General features: G+C 37.2%; 1 protein-coding gene across 1 annotated transcript; it reads left to right on the top strand.

Moving 5' to 3' along the window:
- Nucleotides 1-16,565: 16,565 nt before the first annotated feature.
- Nucleotides 16,566-19,328, top strand: fzd7a (frizzled class receptor 7a). Its single transcript, XM_056464735.1, has one exon. It carries the CDS (start codon nt 17,036-17,038, stop codon nt 18,713-18,715), a length of 1,680 nt encoding a protein of 559 aa, XP_056320710.1. The 5' UTR covers nt 16,566-17,035; the 3' UTR covers nt 18,716-19,328.
- Nucleotides 19,329-20,029: the final 701 nt, after the last annotated feature.

Raw genomic sequence — 20,029 nt, 5'->3', positions numbered from 1 at the left:
TGTTGTCCCAACACAAATAGATTAGGTTAGCTTAATTGTTTTTACAAATTCAAGTAGATTGAGCATAAAACTGCACTGCAAAAAATGCTTTTCTTACTTAGATTTTTTTGTCTTCTTTCTAGTCCAAATATCTAAAAATTCCTATATCTAGAAGCATTTTCTAGGCAAGCAAAACATATTGTCTTGTTTTCAGAAATAATATGCCAATATTAAGTGAGTTTTTCCTTAAAACAAGCTAAATAATCTGCCATTGGGGTAAGCAAAATAATCTTGTTTTTCCTTTTGACATTTGATTATTTTGCTTACCCCATTGTGATCTTATAACTTAAAACAAGAAAATATGTTTTGCTTGTCTAGAAAATTATTTTTGATTTAAGAGTTTTTAGATATTTTGGACTAGAAACACAACAAAAAATATAAGAAAATCACTTTTTGCAGTGTATTTAATGTGTGATTTAATCCAGTTTTATATTAAGTAAAAAAAATAAATAAAATATATATATACATATACATAAATACAGTACATACATATATACATACATACAAACAATACAATACATTCATTCATTCATTCATTCATTTTCTGCTTAGTTCCTTTATTAATCAGGGGTTGCCACAGCGGAATGAACCGCAAACTTATTCAGCATATGTTTTACGCAGCGGACCTTCCAACTGCAACCCTACACTGGGAAACACCCATATACTCTCACTCTTACATTCACACACATTCACTATGGTCAATTTAGATTATTCAATTCACCTGTACCGCATGTCTTTGGACTGTGGGTGAAACTTGAGCAAACCGGAGAAAACCCATGCCAACAGGGGGAGAACATGCAAACTTCACACAGAAATGCCAGCCGGGGCTCGAACCAGTGACCTTCTTGCTGTGAGGCGATTGTGCTAGCTGGGCCAGTTGGCATTTCTGTGTGGAGTTTGCATGTTCTCCCCATGTCCGTTTCCCCCACAATCCAAAGACATGCGGCACAAGTGAATTGAGTAAACTGAAATTGGCCGTAGTGTATGAGTGTAAAGCTGCCTAAAACATATGCTGGAATAGTTGGCGGTTCTTTCCGCAGTGGCGACCTCTAAAATAGAGACTAAGCCGTAGGAAAATTTATGAATGAATGGAACCTAAAATACTGAAAGTCACTATAGTATTTATAACTAGTTTAGCAAAATAACAAGTTGTACACTGTAAAACCCAAAAAGTTAAGGTAACTCAAACCATTTGAAGAAACTGATTGCAACAAACCATTTGAGTTCAAAAACTAATCCTGATGTGTACTGTGAACTTAATCCATTTGAGTAAACGAAGCAATTTGAGCACAGTAAAACCCAATAAATGAAGAGAACTCAAACCAACTGAGTACTGTAAAACCTAGTGGGTTAAGGCAACTCAAACCGTTTGAGGAAACCGATTGCTACAAACCATTTGAGTAACAAAACTAATCTATATGAGTACTGTGAACTTACTTCATTTAAGTTGAAGTCATGAGGTATTTAATTAACTCATTACCTTCAACACTGAGTTCAAAACTCTTTTCAATTGAGCAGAATTAACTTTTAATAAATGTTGGGTTAACTACTCTCATTTCATTTAACAAAGTTGACTGTTGGGTTTTACAGTGTAGGCTATGTCTTCATTTAGATAGCTAAGTAACGTCTGCAAACTGCTCCTTTCAATCTCCCCTTTGATGAGTCCCCGTGTCTCTAAATTGTTTCCCCTAAATGTATATTGCCAGCTGGCTGTGTTTAGGTTAACGGTATAGCGTGTTTATACACGAGTACATCTTCCACGGTAGAAAAAAAAGAGAAACCTTGCTCTGAATCAAGGGATTATAGGACAGACGCCTGCACTCTGACAGCTGGCCACTTGAGTTTTACAAATGACAGACAAACTCCATCAGTGGAAACTTTCAGAAGTATGTCGAGGGGGAAAAACTGTGCATGAGGTCAGAAAGAATGCGCTATGAAAAAAAGCAAGGAGGAAAGAGTGAAAGATAAGACAAAACTAACTTGTCAACTCGCAAAACACACATAAACATGTCAAAAAAGGGAGTTTACAAGTAAATTGTGTTTATACCGCTAAACTGTCTGGCAATAAAACATCTTAAGCATCACATTCTGGTTGCAGTTGGGGTGTGGATATCTGTCATGAAGTCCTGTGGAGAAGGCCTGGAGCTCTGTTTCCGTAACTCAGTGTGATGTTCAGTAAGCTGGATGATCAGAGGGCTAAACCAAAGCTTTCCTCCCCTTTCCAGTCCCCTGTGACAGCACTACACGGAAAGCTGGAGAGGGACTGAGCTCTTGGCATGAAGATTAAATTAGGGAGTTTTAACTGCTAATTAATTGCAGGTCCAGCTCAGGCACACAGACAGACACACACACACACACACACACACACACACACACACACACACACACACAAACACACACACATTAACAAAGTCTCTCACATGGAACTAGACAGCTTTTTCTCTCTCAAACACAGTGATACAGACATTCAGAAGCTCTTATTGCGTATGTGACACATTTTAAAAGGAATTACAAATATTATGATGACATTTCTCATACTGTGTCCCAGTTCATGCATTTACATGTAGTGGCATTTCTGAGAGTATGCAATGTATAGCTGAAACGCTTGAACGCTTGTTCGTACATTCTCAGGATTTACAATTAATAGTTACATGTTTAAGTAAAACATACATACTTCTCAGTGAATGTTTTAGACACAATAACAAATGTATATTTTATGGCCTTTTGTATTCATTTGGTAACATTATTGAAAGATTAACCCTTTAATTGTAGTACAACTATAGAAGTTTTTTTCCTAACAAAATTCAAATGAAAATTCAAATGCGTAAAAAGATCAAGTAAGAAATCAAACTCTCAAAACAACAACCCAAATGGCAAATCAAGGGCTCAAACTATCAAATAATGAATCAAAATACATTCTCAAGTGAGAAATCAAATGCTTAAATGTATTTGATACTTAAAACTTTGAAGTGAAATTAGGTTTTTCAAGCAAACAAAAATGATAACTTCAGCAAATAAAACAGAATGCGCAGGCAATCTAGTTCCCCAGTTGTGGTCTTGACCAGTCCTGAAATAAAAGACCATGTAGTTTGATATTAAAATAATACAAAGTTTAAATTGGGTAATATATAAAAATAAGACCAAGACCTTGAAGTTTTGATCCTGGCCAATTTTACACAGTGTAAATCACCAGGGGTGCGTTTCCCAAACAACGACATAATGCGTGGCTGAACAATCATAGTACGATGCATCATTTGAGAAAAGAACAATGTAGTGACAAATCCTACTTCATAATAATATTTTTTTATATTTTAAATTTTTTTAAAATTGTAACATTTTATTTTATATATTTTTTATATTATTATTATTATTATTATTATTATTATTATTATTATTATTATTATTATTATTATTATTATTATTATATTATTATCATCATCATTAAGGAGGATATTGTTTATTTATTTGCAAACCACTACAGAAATAACCAACAGGTCCATGTCATATACAGCACAGATAAATTTCTTAATAAATTACCTACACTCTCAGAAATAAAGGTACGCTAGCTGTCACTGAGGTGGTACCTTTCAAAAGGTACACATTTGTATTTAAAGGGTCCATATTGGTACCTCAAAAGTACATATTAGTACCTACAAATATATATGTACCCTTGAGGTATTAATTTGGACCTTTTAGGTACAAATTTGAACCTTTTGAAAGGTACCACCTCAGTGACAGCTAGCGTACCTTTATTTCTGAGAGTGTACTATAAATGAAAAGCATTAACGAATGCTATATATTTTTGTTTTCACAAGCTTTGGAGACGTAACATTTTTTTTCGGCTTTTAAATAATAGGCCATCTGAGTCACGGCTGCGTTAAAAATGGCATAAATGTTTTCAAAGTGCACTGTGAAGGGAGCGCAATTGTCAACATGAAGATTGCTAAAACTGAACTGTAAAAATACTTTGAAACTAAATTACACCTAAGAGTGATGACTTTAATGCTTATTTCTTCAATCATTCCAAGTTTAAATGTTCGAAATGAATAGGGCATAGGGAGGATGACTGGGAATAGAACACAGCCAGGAACTATGCTTCTAACTACAGCTCTAGAGGTTTGCATGCTCTGCGATGCAGTTTGCAAATGTTCGTTGGAACGATGGATTTAGGAAACGGCAAATCAACAAACTATGTTTGTAAAGATGCAACTTGCGACCTTAGTTGGCCAACCATGGTTGGCTAACCAACGCACCCCAGAGTAGTAATAATCTATGTGCAATTAATTTTTCTAATTGTAAATACAATGTATGCACAGCTCACACCTGCACTCTATATATTTGTAATTATTTGCTATTAATACTTGCAATTCATTCTTGTTTGTACATAACTTTTGAAGAGAAAAAGTGCAAACACTGTAAAAAAGGGGGGAAAAGAAGTATACTTTGGACTTTAAGTAAGTAAATGCACTTTGACTTATCCATTAAATTGCCTCAAAAGGTACAGTCTCATCCTGTAATATCACATATTCAATCAGTATGGAATAGAATAGAAAAACATTAAAGTTTAACCCATTTTTGAGCACAATTTCAAGATTTGGCTGAATCCCAAACTGTGTATTGGAAAATGTAACTTTCTTTGGAAGGAATGGATAGAGAATGGTATTTTTAAGCTAGGGTCTCTTTTTGAAAATGACAATTTAAAATCATTTAACCAGTTTACCCAACATTTTGGCCGCAACAAAAATCAGTTTTGGAGATATTTACAGATTAAACATCTATTAAATATAATAGACTCTGAGAACGCTTTTCAGGCTTGGGTTGAAGGACTGGAGGTGTGAGAGCGAAGAATGAGACTTGATGCATGCCATGTGGTCCTGTTCGAAATTACAGGAATTCTGGGTTAAAGTGCATAAATACATTGAGGATGTTTCTGGTTGCTACTTTTCATTTTGTCCTTAAATATATGTACTGGGAGGCCCGTTCGTGTTGGGATCTGGTGTAAAGATGTCTGAGTGGATTCAAGTAAGTATTATGATTGGAAAAGGGGATGGCGTTTAGCAGGTCCACCACCATTTTAAGAATGGGTTAAAGAATTGGGGAAGGTGGAAGCATTTGAAAAAAATGACATATAGGTTACTTAATAATATAGATGTTTATCAGAAAATATGGGGAATTTATTTGACATTTTTGGAGGATGAATAAGGTCACTATAGTGAGACGCATGAAAAAAGTGTAACTATATTTGATTTTATTTATTTATGTATTATTATTGCATTGTTATTTTATTTATGTATAATATAGTTATATATATATATAGTTTTATATATATATATATATATATATATATATATATATATATATATATATATATATATATATATATATATATATATATATATATATATAACTATATATATATATATTTTACTATTATTATTTTCTGTATGAGTGATTTATTGAGTTTAGATTATTTATCTGTATTTACTGTATTTATGATAGCAACATATAATTACAGTAACTGCCGCTGTTGGGGAGGAGAGGGAAAAGGGGGTGTTAGAAGGATGTAAAAATGTGTTTACTGATGGTACTGTTAAATTAAAAAATTATTTAAAAATTTGAATCGTAAAAAGTAAATGCCCTTTGAACATCATAGGAAGGATCTGGTGTAAAGATGTCTGAGTGGATTCAAGTAAGTATTATGATTGGAAAAGGGGATGGCGTTTAGCAGGTCCACCATCATTTTAAGAATGGGTTAAAGAATTGGGGAAGGTGGAAGCATTTGAAAAAAATTACATATAGGTTACTTAATAATATAGATGTTTATCAGAAAATATGGGGAATTTATTTGACATTTTTGGAGGATGAATAAGGTCACTATAGTGAGACGCATGAAAAAAGTGTAACTATATTTGATTTTATTTATTTATGTATTATTATTGCATTGTTATTTTATTTATGTATAATATAGTTATATATATATATATATATATATATATATATATATATATATATATATATATATATATATATATATATATATATATACATATATATTTTACTATTATTATTTTCTGTATGAGTGATTTATTGAGTTTAGATTATTTATCTGTATTTACTGTATTTATGATAGCAACATATACTTACAGTAACTGCCGCTGTTGGGGAGGAGAGGGAAAAGGGGGTGTTAGAAGGATGTAAAAATGTGTTTACTGATGGTACTGTTAAATTAAAAAATTATTTAAAAATTTGAATCGTAAAAAGTAAATGCACTTTGAACATCATAGGAAGGGGAGGTAATGATATCAAATTCATTCATTTCTAGGTATTCCTAATAGTGTCATAAAAGAACTTTACTGGTTGCCCAAAGAAAAATTCTGTGAAGAAATCGTAAAAAAAAAAAAAAACGTTTTTATATTTTAATTATCTAAAGCGGGTGTCATGGGGGCGCAGTGGGTAGCACGATCACCTCACAGCAAAAAGGTCACTGGTTCAAGCCTCGGCTGGGTCAGTTGGCATTTCTGTGTGTAGTTTGCATGTTCTCCCTGTGTTGGCATGGATTTCCTCCGGGTGTTCCGGTTTGTCCAAAAGACATGCCCTATAGGTGAATTGAATAAGCTAAATTGGCCGTAGTGTATGTGTGTGAATGCAAGAGTGTATGGGTGTTTCCCAGTGTTGGGTTGCAGCTGGAGGGCATCCGCTGTGTGAAACATATGCTGGGGGAGTTGGCGGTTTATTCCGCTGTGGCGACCCCAGATTAATAAAGGGACTAAGCCGAAAAGAAAATGAATGAATGAACGAATTAATAATCTAAAGATAATTGCTTTCACCATATATATTATATTATATTATATTATATTATATTATATTATATTATATTATATTATATTATATTATATTATATTATATTATATTATATTATATTTTTTTTATGTTTTTGGTATGTGTGGAATGGAAATATTCCAAGGATGTTAAAGGATCTTCATGGAACATTGATGCCAATCAGAACCTTTAAATAAACTTTTTGTGACAGTCAGTAACAGATTATTTCAAATTACCTCTTTGGTCAACTTCAAAATGACGCTGCTGGTCTTTAAAGCATATTAAAAACACCAGCCAGACATGAAAACAACATTTAAAATGTGATTTTCATCATTGGAAATAGTCTTTAAATCAATTCCACATGATTCCTTTTAACCTTTCATTGAATATAAAGTGCTTTTTTCCCCATTCGACCAATCCAGCCAAAACGCTCACAGCATATGATCTTAGATTCATATCTGCAACATTTCACACCATGGGCGTCATGTTTCTCTGGAGAGGCCGCGTTAACCCCTTCCACATTACACTGGACCCTATTAGCCGAACTGAATAAGCCTCCTGTCATTTATGATTCATCGCCTGCAGCCTATCCTCAGGCAATGCTCAAGAGTCCAGCGTAACCTGCATTTCCTGTGGCTCTCCCTCTCTTTCTGCCTTTCTCTCTCTCTTATGACTATCTTCATTCATTCCTTTGGCAGACACCATCCCTTCATCTGCTGCCTGCACCTCTCCTAGTGCATGAGAACCACTGTCATAGACAGACTTGCCTGGGGCTTTTTAAATATGTATGTGAAGCATGATACTCCCTCTTGCCATTAGCTATGGAAATATAACGCAAACAAAGGACATCTATATGGAGTTGATGGCTGATGAATGCTGGCATCCTGCAGGTCCAGACCGACATAACTAGGGTATTAAACAGTGTTGTATTTCCTCTCTTACATGCACGCTATTAATTTAGACAAGAGCTAACATTTCTTCAAACATTAAAAGTGTTGAGTGGTGGGTTAAAATCCTGACACCACCCAAGCGGATTTCTATGACTCTGTGAGCAGACTGAAGACTTGCAGAGAGCCGGCGCTTTATAGATTGACACGGTAGCTAAATGACCACAGTGATATACACTTGGCCAGGGACGGTGCGGCTCAAAGCGCTCACTGACCATCCTTAAGCGTTTTATTTGGCTTACTTGTGTATGCAATGTTGAGTTATGTGCCACAGTGCTCTGTAACTTAACATTGGTGCCAGACTAAGGAAACCGAGAGCTTGACCAAATCAAAACAGACTGGCCCACAAATTTACAGACTTGCTACTGAAAGGGCTGAATGATCGGGGGAGGGATTTTCTGCTTGGGCTATTTCATTGCTCTCTGTTTTGGACTTTTGCTGTAATTACCATTAAGAACAAATAGGGGGATACTAAGGAATGAAACTATGGCATCAGTTCAGAACAAGAGGTATTATTTAGTGGTATTATACAGCGGGGAAAAAACTGAACGAGAAATGTGCATGATAAAACCATCTCTGGAACAGCAAAGATGTTGTAATGAGATTTCCTCATGTACAGAACGTCCTATAAATCATGAGGCTTTGACGGGTCGAGCGTCAATAGATCTATGGAACAACCTGTTAAAGATACTGCACAAAATCTGTAAAACCTGTTTGTTTTTTTCTTCAAAATAAAAGTGATCAAGACATACAGAAGGGTGGAAATGTTCCTGGAAAACTTACAGTTGATTTATGGAATTTCCTGGAAACTTGCAGATTGTTCTCAGGGAGGGTCATATATTGGAGATGTTTCACTTTTGCCTCGAGGGTCTGGTGAATGCTGATGGGTGTGTCTGAGAGATTCCCCTGGGAAATGAGTCTCTCTGAAAGATCACTGTTTAGCAGTAAAAACAGATAAATTAAGTTGCTTCACTGACCTTACAGGTAGTTGAAAAAAACAACATGGTTATACTGCAGTAATACACTGTCAATAAATTGAATTAACTAATCTAAACACTCTCAATTTCCACAGATGCTGCTTTTCCACAGATAATTTTCTCTAAATATTATGAACATTTTAAAATTATACTAAGAAAAGCTTAATATAATTACAATTTTAATATAATAATAACGGTGGGTTTCCTCCGGGTGCTCCGGCTTCCCCCACAGTCCAAAGCCATGCAGTATAGGGCAATTACCAACCTATGTCACACATGACATCACATGTGTTCAACCGTGCATAACGTTGCGAAAAAAGACCAGTTGCAATAGCAAACATGTCGTGTTGTGCGGTAGGATGCCAAAATCGAAAGTCCAAAAATAGAAAACTTAAATTTTACTGTACACCACACTGCTTTTAATGCCAACCGCAGACGTCTTTGGCTAACAGCCATCAGAAGAGCTGAATGGAGTGAGGACTTAATTAAAAATGCTCGACTCTTCATACCAGGTAAGTTCACGCTATGCTGAATCATACACATTAATCGTGTTTGATTGCAGCAATGATTTCAGCAAAAACAGTTAAATATGGTTAATTAAACTGCGGACACTGAATGCTTAGAATGATATGTAAAATCAAAGTTCACATACCCTGCCGTACAGGTGCAGTTTACTGTCAAAAGGCAGTTGTTTTGCTAGTTGATAATTACCCAGGCCTTGTATAGTTCAGTCTTCTTTCCTTGTCTTTGGCTAGGCAGAACCTCGGTTTTTAGTACAAAGTTTTGAACCTGGTAATCATGGAACAATATTTCTTGCACATGACCAAACAGAACAAAATTGTTGGCATCTAAAGACTTTACCTTCTCTCTTGAAAAATCACTTGGAGTTTCAATGAGATTGTATATTTCGGGCTGGATGCTTGGCCATTTTATCTTATTCAATATCTATTGGGAGGGCGCTATCGCAAATGGACCTGTCAGATGAGCGCCGCTTACTTTAATGTTAATTTTGCCGAATAACTGTGCTTATCACGGGGTGACAAGCTGTTATAATATGCTGAAAGCATTATGTAAATAATATAATTAATATGTAATCAATATATGTCAATATAACTTATCTCTAATATAACAACAAACTCTGTACCACATCAGATGTCATTCCCTTGCTGTAAATGCTAGCGCTCCTCTTTTTGTTTTGTTTTTTGCAACCTTGATGCGCGTGCATCCTAAATGTTTACAAACTGGTAATTCGCCTATAGGTGAATTGAATAAACTAAAACGGCCGTAGTGTATGTGTGTGAATGCAAGAGTGTATGGGTGTTTCCCAGTGTTGGGTTGTGGCTGGAAGGGCATCCACTGTGTAAAACATATGCTGGGGGAGTTGGCGGTTTATTTCGCTGTGGCAACCCCTGATTAATAAAGGGACTAAGCCAAAAAGAAAATGAATGAATATAATAAAACTTCTTAACTCAAGTCTGGCTCACACTATGTAATGTCAGCCACGATTTGGTCAGCTGAGACAAGTTTGGGAAATCGTAAAAGATTCATAAAAGATTAATGGCCGTCCCAATCAAATTTTCCCTCTGTCGAAGTTCTGGCAGTTTCAGAAGATTTCAGACACTTTCCTGCAGAGTGACTTCAGCTACGATGATCCTCAAAGCAAGAACCAATAGGAGAGGCAAATTTGATGACGCAATCAGTGCAACAACTTCAAACCGCATGCGAGGAAACGTCAAAACACAACGGTGATCAAAATGAATGCGACTGTTTATATTTGCAGACAGTGGGGTATCTTTTCAGAAAGCAGGTTACCTAACGTTTCACGGATTGATAGCACACAAAGTTTTCTTATGGGCATCTTTATTTTTGTTCACAAATATGTTCATGCAGTCTGACAAGCTACAGTCTGAGTTGGGCTTAAGCCTCAGCTAGTATTTAGTTCAACTTTGATGTTTTTACAACATTTGTACTGAGTATGGTTACTTAAATTGCTTAATGTCCATTCTTTCCTAACCTAATTGGAAATTCAACTGTAGTGAGTATTTACTTGTATATTTTACTATAATCAGTCGTGTAAAGTAACATTACAAATACTCAAATTACTGCAATTGAGTAGTTTTTTTTCAGGAACTGTAATTTACCAAGTAAAGATATGTACTTTTACTTCTCCTTGAGTTCATTATTAGTGCTGTATCGGTACTTTTACTCAACTACTTTCCTTCAAACTACAGTCACTACTTTATTATTTCCTGTCTATGGGGATTACAAAAATCAGTCCTGCTATTCCTGTCCATTAAAATTGTGCATATCACATTATACTGAACTAAGACATGCAGCAAACTGTTTGGAAGTATTTAAAGTCTCCAAGAAGATTTTAAACGCAATGACCCAGAGATAGATTGAATGTCACTGATGAGATGATGACGGATATTTACTGTATGATGACCGAAATGGCCTTTAACAATCACTAAATGCATTACAGATTGTTACATTTACACACACACATGCAAAATACACATTACACGTAGACGCACCAACCTTTCCCAGCATAATACTCACTACTCTTTTACTCATACTTTGAGTAATATTTACAACAGATACTTTTACTCTACTTGCACTACATTTTTGGACAAGTAATGGTACTTTACCTTAAGTATGATTTTTCAGTACTCTTTCTACAACAGACTATAATTTTGCATATTTGAACATACTTTATTGCATAGAAGATAATTTAGAGTTATGTGCTCCAGTTCATTCCACTGTGGCGACCCCTGATGAAAAATGGGACAAAGCCGAAGGAAAATGAATGAATGAATGTATTGTGCTAGTTGTGTCCTTTTAAACAATTTGACACCAGATCTACAATGCTTAATGGATCACAAGGTAATCACATCTCATTCATTTTTAATTTTAGACCATCTATTTTTTATTTTTTTTTGGCCAGAAAAAAACAAGATTGTTGCCATTTGCCTATGTATTAGACAATGAGGTCGACCCAATTTCCTAAAGCCTTGTTGATTGTAACATTAAAAATTAGATACATATATAGTATGTGTGCTCACCTTCTGTGTCTGTCCTCAAAAAGAAATGCAGAGCTCTAAGTAGGCCTGTAAAACACAGAAAGGACAATAAATATTGACACACTGAAAGCAGTGCTTTGATTTTTTGTCAAAATGATGAAAGGTCAAATTCAATTAACCCCCAAAATAAGTACCCACCAGGGTAATAAAGACATTACTCAAACCACAGTCATTGGAGAATATGAGCTAAGAGCTCCAACGAAGCTGACATCATGTCAAAAGGTTTCACCAAAATACACCAAACCATGTAGTTTATTCCACTAGATGCCAGCCATATTTCCCTCATTACCTCCCTCTGCTTTTTCTCCTCACTAGCTGAAGTGTAAAAATGTGGAGCTGAGCAGTGTGAGAACTAATAAGGTCCAGTGGGAAACCACAAATATTAATGAAGCCCACTAAAAACTCATATGAACTTCTCAAACTGGTCCAATCATCTATACTAAATCATTTCTTTTCAGCTTCTCTCAAGCCACCCATACCAACGTACTGTATCACACCATCTGTTTCTCAACTGGAAATAGACTGTTTCACATAATTTGCTTTAATGCTGCTCCTAGTTTTGTTAGTCCAAAACTGCATTAAAAGCAAAAATATGCACATAATAAATCTCGCTCGCAGACTAGCAACCATATTCCGCTCTCAGATTCAAACAGAGACAAGAAACATGAATTCGTAAAGTCATGATGTATTTTAGCGCTAAAACAACATCAGAACAACTTACTGGATGCATTTTTCAACCCTCGCAACTACGATCTAATAAGCCTGAGAAATATACTCTTAGGAGAACGTCGGTGGAAGTTTTAAGTTGCGTGTCTGTGGAAAGATGAAGAGAGAGTATATGCTCAGTGATCAAACATGGGCTGCTGTAGAGCTACGGCGAGCAGCAGAATAAGCGTGCTGTACAGCTCATTTCTCAGGCAGAAGCTTTGGGCTCCGTGTGATTGATGTCGAGGTCCATAGAGCAGATCATCTCCCTCAGCCCTCGCATTTACATACCCAGTAACCAGGCATACAGCTATGAAGCTCAGATCTATTTTTAAAACACACTCCAGCAGAGAGAGGACGATTTTTTATTTATGATTAGGAATAAGTTATTCGATAAGCCGATCGCTCTGGCTATCGCTGGTCTCCGACAGTTATTAATTAATCGGTTTATAATTGTAACAAGTTGGGAATTTTTTAAGCATTTTTTGGCACAGTTGAAACTGTGTTTGGTTGATCAATTATTTATGTTCCTCTTTAAATCTGAACTTTAATAAATGCGCTGAATTTTCCAGAGAGATTTCATGTAGTTTTTGTTTTCTTGTATTCTCTTCCTTACATGGACATGCTCTTGATGTACATTTAACTCTCTGCATTCTTTGCTCTTAAGTAGTCCAAATTGTTTAGCTGATGGTCCGCTCTGCATGAGAATAATTGAAATGGAAATTATCAAAATATTTATCTGCTTTCAAGCAGATTACCTATCCACACCGGCCTGAATAGTGGGTGTGAGATGTGCATTCACAAGCTTTTCTGTAGATTAACAGTGAAACCATTTAATTATTCACTTTTTTATGTTGCCATTTCAAAACATCTGGTGAAACTTTAGATATCATATAAACTATTAACTACTTGAATCAATTTGCATCCTTTGCGCAGCTGAAGGATAAGTTTTTTCTCCCGCAGTCTCATTTTTTTAGTTATCTGCCAGTTAGAAACTATGTTAAGGAAAATATTTCACAATTTTGAAATAAACCAGAAAGTCATATTATTCAGAATCTTTAATCCTCTAACCCAGTGGTTCTCAAACTTTTTTCACAAAGAAAAAAACTGTCTCTCCAAGTACCACTACAATGACCAGTATTGAAATACAGTAGCATAGTAGGCCTATTTAAGCAGCTACAGCACTGCACAGTTCAAAAGCGTGGCAGATTAATTCTTATTATTATGAATATTTATTATTGTGAGCCACTTTAAACATTATAAATAGTTTGAACATTAACACTGTACTGTGCTTACAGGTAAAAAGTAATAAAACTTCAACGTTTAAATTAAAATGTGCTTTTAAAAGGTAATTAAAATGGCTCTGTTCTTAAAAGTCACAAGAAAACTAAACATTAACTTGTATTTTAGATCTATGACTAGGATTTACATATTTATATTAGAAATTAGATCTGTGTACTACATGTTAGAGTAGGCTATGTGTGTCAGAAAAGCAAGCGATTAAACTATGCCTGTCAACATTGGGAAATAAAAATACGGGAAACGCCCCTAACAACCATTACAAATATGGGGAGAAAATTAACAAACATTAGGAAATTGAAAATAAAATTAAAGAATTAGCCTATTAAAATCAATTTACTGATCACATTGGTGTTATCGTACGTATCAAAGGGTTAAAAGTGTGTTCATTTTTTACTTTAATTATTCAGCGATTCCTCCGCATGTACCAAAGTTTGAGAACCACTGCTATAACCCTAATAATAGACATCTGATATCAAGCTTTGTTCATGCTTTTGATGCACCAATATGTACTAAGCACATTAGGACAGCTTGGACCATGGGTTTGAATGAAGCAGTGGCTGATGAGATCTGGGAAGAAGCCCTGTCGAGAATAAAGAAAGGTTCGATAAATTCAAGACATAACTCAGTCCAATTTAAAGTTTTACATCACCTTCACTTCTATAAAACTAGATTAAGTAAAATATTTCCCTCTGTATCTCCTAAATGTGACAGATGTGGTGGGGCAGAAGGGACTCTGGAACATTTATTTTGGTTTTGTCCTGTTCTTTATGAGATTTGTTGAAACATTTTTAATTTGTTTTCCAGTGCTTATGGAACCAATATCCAACCTGACTACAATTTGGATATTTTTGGATATTCTAATATAATGGACACCTTTCCGTTAACCCAACAGCAAGCCCTGATGGATGGAATGATTACGGCAAAAAAGATTATCTAACTTAATCGGAAATCTCCAAAGGCTCCCTGTTATAAGAGATGGTTGAACGAGTTGCTTTATGTCAATCAAATGGAACAACTACGTCTTGATTTTTGTAAATCTTCATCTTTATCTCTAACATATATATTCATGACACTGGCTTTGTAAAAATGTGAGTATTGTCATCCCTTGTTTATATGTTTATGCTACATATGCAGCACAGTGGCACAGTTGGTAGCACAATTGCCTCACAGCAAGAAGGCTGCTGGTTCAAGCCCCGGCTGGGTCAGTTGGCAATTCTGTGTAGAGTTTGCATGTTTGGTGGGGTTTCCTCCGGGTGCTCCGGTTTCCCTCACAATCCAAAGACATGTGGTACAGATGAATTGAATAAGATAAATTGGCCATAGAGTGTGTGCAAGCGTGTGTGAGTGTTTTCCAGCATCTGCTGCTTAAAATTTGTTGGATAAGTTGGTGGTTCGTTCCGTTGTTGTGACTGCTGAATAATAAAGGGACTTAGGCGAAATTAATCTTGAAATGAAATTAATGTTGTGTGTATTGGTAACAGAGACTATCCCTCTTTTTTATGGGGGTGGGGGGTTATTGTCAATTATTCTGTACTATTTGTCTTCTTTTTATCGGTATTGTACTGTTTCGTTAAATATCTTATAAATAATAAATATAACTAAGTATTACAAAACTATTAACTAGTTGCTTATTACTAGCATATTGCTAGTAATAGCAATAGCACACAACTAAACTACAACAACTACCTTCCTCACTATCAATAATTAGAAGATTATTAAAGAAACTTGTAGTAATTAGTGAATAAGTGCTTGATTATACCAAACATTCCAGCAAAATAATACTTCAATAGAAAAATAATTTTAAGCAAAAACACTGGTATAACAGTGACAATATTTCATGATTTACTGCTATTTCCCATTTGTTTACACTTTTGAATTGCATTGTGGGACCTTATAATGTGCTCTGACAACTTTTGATGGCAACAATTAAACCCAGTTCAACAAAATAGCCTTTATTGTCATTTATTGTAGTTTAAAATAACACATTGCACAAGAAAAAATAGGTCTGAACAACACAGACAACATCTCATTATAAACTGCAACATAATCTACCTTTGTTAAAGTTTAAACAACAAAAGTTGTCAGAACAAAGTTCAAGATACTATAATGAAATTAATAAGTAAAAATGAAAAACACCTAATTCATTAGAAACTACACAAAACTATTAATTAACTGTTTCCTTTAAATTATTTAGCGCACTGGGAATTATGTCCTCACAGACTATTTTAATTGATTAAATTCTTAGGTTGAGTTATTGTGAACAATCAGACCAAAACAATCAGATCTAACGTTTCTACACTGATTTGTTACCAACATTTGTTTTACTGTGCAAATCACCATTAACCTTATGCACACATTATTTTCACTTTAAGGGTTTTATAAAACTAAAGAAGAATTTGAATCAATTAACGAAAACTGATTGGGCATCAAACAAATTAGAAAGGTTCTTTAAGCTCCCCACACTTTCAGAGAGAAACCTATGGATTTTTTTCCCTACGCCGTATATAGAAGGAAAGTTTATGATAACTGAAACCCACCGCAATTACACCCAGTGACCAATCAAAACCTAGACGCAAAGCAAAACAAAACCTGCGATTGGTCTAAAGCGCTGCTGGTTTCAAGGCGCCCCGCGTGGAGGGGCAGTGATTCTGAATGAGGGGTGTGTAGAAACCGACGGCACATTATTGTATGTGCGCCTCACTTGCGCTCAAACCTTCCAGTCAGTGAGAAGCGCGTCTACTGAGCGCACGCGAGGCGAGCAAGGAAAGCGCACTCTGTTCAAGACACCCGACTGAAGTTTTCCAGCAGACACACGACTCTCTGAAACACAGCTCGAAAGTCACTAGATGCACAGCAGGATTCGGAGAGCAAGGAAAACTTTAAACAACAGTCGGAAGATTCTCTCCCAAAGCTTGAAGAAGAAAACAACGATGCGCGCGGTGTGGATTTAGTTTGGATGTATTTTCGGACTTTCTAAAAGGGTTTTTCTCCACAAATCTACTCATTTGTCTAGCATGATTGCTTTCAGACAACGAGAGATATAAAGGCAGCTCAAACGAGGAGGTTTTTGTTGGTTTATTCGCAAACGAACAATCCACACAGAAACTTTTCTTTCTTGCGGAGCAGCCGCAGCAGCTTCGCTTCATTCGGACCGAATCCAAAACAAATGGCTTTTCTCAAAATGCAACACTGTTGTGGAATTACTCGTTACTTTCTTCTCCTTTTCACCCTGGCTCTACAACCGACCAGCGGTCAGTATCACGGAGAAAAGGGCATCTCCATACCCGAGCACGGCTTCTGCCAGCCCATTTCTATACCTCTCTGTACGGACATCGCCTACAACCAGACTATTATGCCGAATCTTTTGGGACACACGAACCAGGAGGACGCCGGTCTCGAAGTGCACCAGTTCTACCCCCTAGTAAAAGTGCAGTGCTCCCTGGACCTGAAGTTCTTCCTGTGCTCCATGTACGCGCCGGTTTGCACGGTGCTCGAGCAAGCCATCCCGCCGTGTCGGTCCCTCTGCGAGCGCGCGAGACAGGGCTGCGAGGCCCTTATGAACAAGTTCGGCTTCCAGTGGCCCGAGCGGCTGCGCTGCGAGAATTTCCCGGTGCACGGCGCGGGTGAGATCTGCGTGGGCCAGAACACCTCTGACGCGGGGAGCCCGACCTCAAACCCGACGCCCTACGTCCCAGAACTGATCACATTACAGCCAAACCTGGTGGTCAGACCCAACCAGCAATTCACATGCCCGCTGCAACTCAAAGTGCCCACTTATCTGAAGTACCACTTTATGGGCGAAAAGGACTGCGGGGCGCCATGCGAGCCCACTAGACCCAACGGACTGATGTATTTCAGAGAGGAAGAGGTCAAATTCGGCCGCCTCTGGGTCGGTATTTGGTCAATTCTGTGCTGTGTTAGCACTCTGTTCACCGTCCTCACTTATCTAGTGGACATGAGGCGGTTTCGTTACCCGGAGAGGCCCATCATCTTCCTGTCCGGCTGTTACTTCATGGTGGCCGTTGCATATGCAGCTGGATTTTTCCTCGAAGACAAAGTCGTTTGCATCGACAAATTCAGCGACGACGGTTATAAAACCGTCGCGCAAGGCACGAAAAAAGAGGGTTGCACCATCCTCTTCATGATTCTCTACTTCTTCGGGATGGCGAGTTCAATCTGGTGGGTCATTCTGTCCCTCACATGGTTCCTCTCCGCGGGTATGAAGTGGGGTCATGAAGCCATTGAGGCAAACTCTCAGTATTTCCACCTCGCCGCGTGGGCAGTTCCTGCGGTTAAGACCATCACCATCCTCGCCATGGGCCAAGTGGACGGCGACATTCTCACCGGGGTTTGCTACGTTGGCATCTACAACGTGGACTCTCTGCGCGGCTTCGTCCTGGCGCCCCTCTTCGTCTACCTCTTCATCGGCACCTCATTTCTCCTGGCCGGCTTCGTGTCGCTTTTCCGCATCAGAACCATCATGAAGCACGACGGCACCAAGACGGAGAAGCTGGAGAAGCTGATGGTGCGCATCGGCGTGTTTAGCGTGCTCTACACGGTGCCCGCCACCATCGTGATCGCCTGTTACTTCTACGAGCAGGCTTTCCGAGAGCAGTGGGAGAAGACCTGGCACATGCAGACGTGCAAGAGATTCGCGGTCCCCTGCCCAGTCAACAACTTCGCCCCCATGTCTCCAGACTTCACCGTGTTCATGATCAAATACCTGATGACCATGATCGTAGGAATCACCTCTGGATTTTGGATATGGTCTGGGAAAACTCTGCAGTCGTGGCGCAGGTTTTATAAACGGCTCAGCAACAGCAACCAGGGCGAAACGACGGTATGAGAAAGGGAGCGATCGTTTTCGGTCATGCTTTGGCTGAATGTCTCGTGCGGACTGTTACGCGGAGAAAGACTTGTTGAGTGAGTTTTGCGGACACTACTGTGCGTGGAAACAAACAGAGCCTCGTGAACAGTGTTATCAGCCCGAGTCTGTTTAACCATTGGGTTTTCTCGTATATTTGTATCTGGAGAGAAAGAAGAAAAGACATTATTTCTGTGTAACACGATGTCATATCTCGGTCACATCTGAGACCTGTGCTCACGGTTGTGTACCTGAAATGTTGGATGTAGTTTGCCTTATACACACATGTACCATCCCTTGTTTAAACCGGGGACTTGTATGACTTTCGCAGCCCTCCGTCGACAATCATGCATACTTGTGTGCACACACGGACCGTCGAGTACGCATTAGGATTCGGATTCTTATATGCATGTGTATACAGCTGTGAATTGATGCAAGCTCCCTTTAAATGACGTAACGTGTAAATAATCACATTTTCTCAAAGAATATATGTATTTATGGAAATAATCTCGCTGTTTTTTACTTGATTTTTAAAATTTGGTAAGAGACCTTTGTATCTGTACAGTTTCGCTGAATAAAATGATTAGATTTTTAACGCACTGACTCGGTTCACTTCTGTTAATCTGTTTTTACTTCATAACAGTTCGAACATTAACATTTGAGATATTTCTCGGTTTTCTTTAAAAGAAAACTAAACCAGAAAGTGCGCAGGTAAACTTTTTGAAGACTGGTGACCAAAAATGTAGTATTAGAGTCTGGTTTATAATTTATTTTCATTTGATTGGAGGACAGAAGCATAAAAGTTTGAGTAAACGAAGCAATTTGAGCACAGTAAAACGCAATAAATGAAGAGAACTCAAACTGTTTGCGGAAACCGATTGCTACAAACCATTTGAGTTAAAAACTAAATTATATGAGTACTGTGAACTTACTCCATTTAAGCTGAAGTAATGAGGTATTTAACCTTTTCGAAAGAGTAAAATTAACTTTCAGTCAATTTTGAGTTAACTAGACTCATTTCATTTGATAAAGTTGACTGCTGGGTTTTACAGTGCAGTGTTTTCATAATAGAATAAAATGCATTTATGTTGATTAGAGAAACTAGCAGTGTAAATCTGGTGCTGTGGCGCCACCCACAGGTGACTGATATATTGAGAACACTTGATTTACAAGCCTACTTTACAGTATTATTTTTTAAACTTTTATTTAGAAAGGAATAAATGTACAATATGAGTCATGAATTAATCTGTAAGAGACTGGAATACAAGTACATACAGTTACAAAGTGATAAAAACA

The sequence above is a fragment of the Danio aesculapii genome, chromosome 9 (genome assembly GCF_903798145.1).
Source record: "Danio aesculapii chromosome 9, fDanAes4.1, whole genome shotgun sequence".
Lineage (NCBI taxonomy): Eukaryota > Metazoa > Chordata > Actinopteri > Cypriniformes > Danionidae > Danio > Danio aesculapii.
This window is presented reverse-complemented; position numbering and strand designations above follow the sequence as displayed.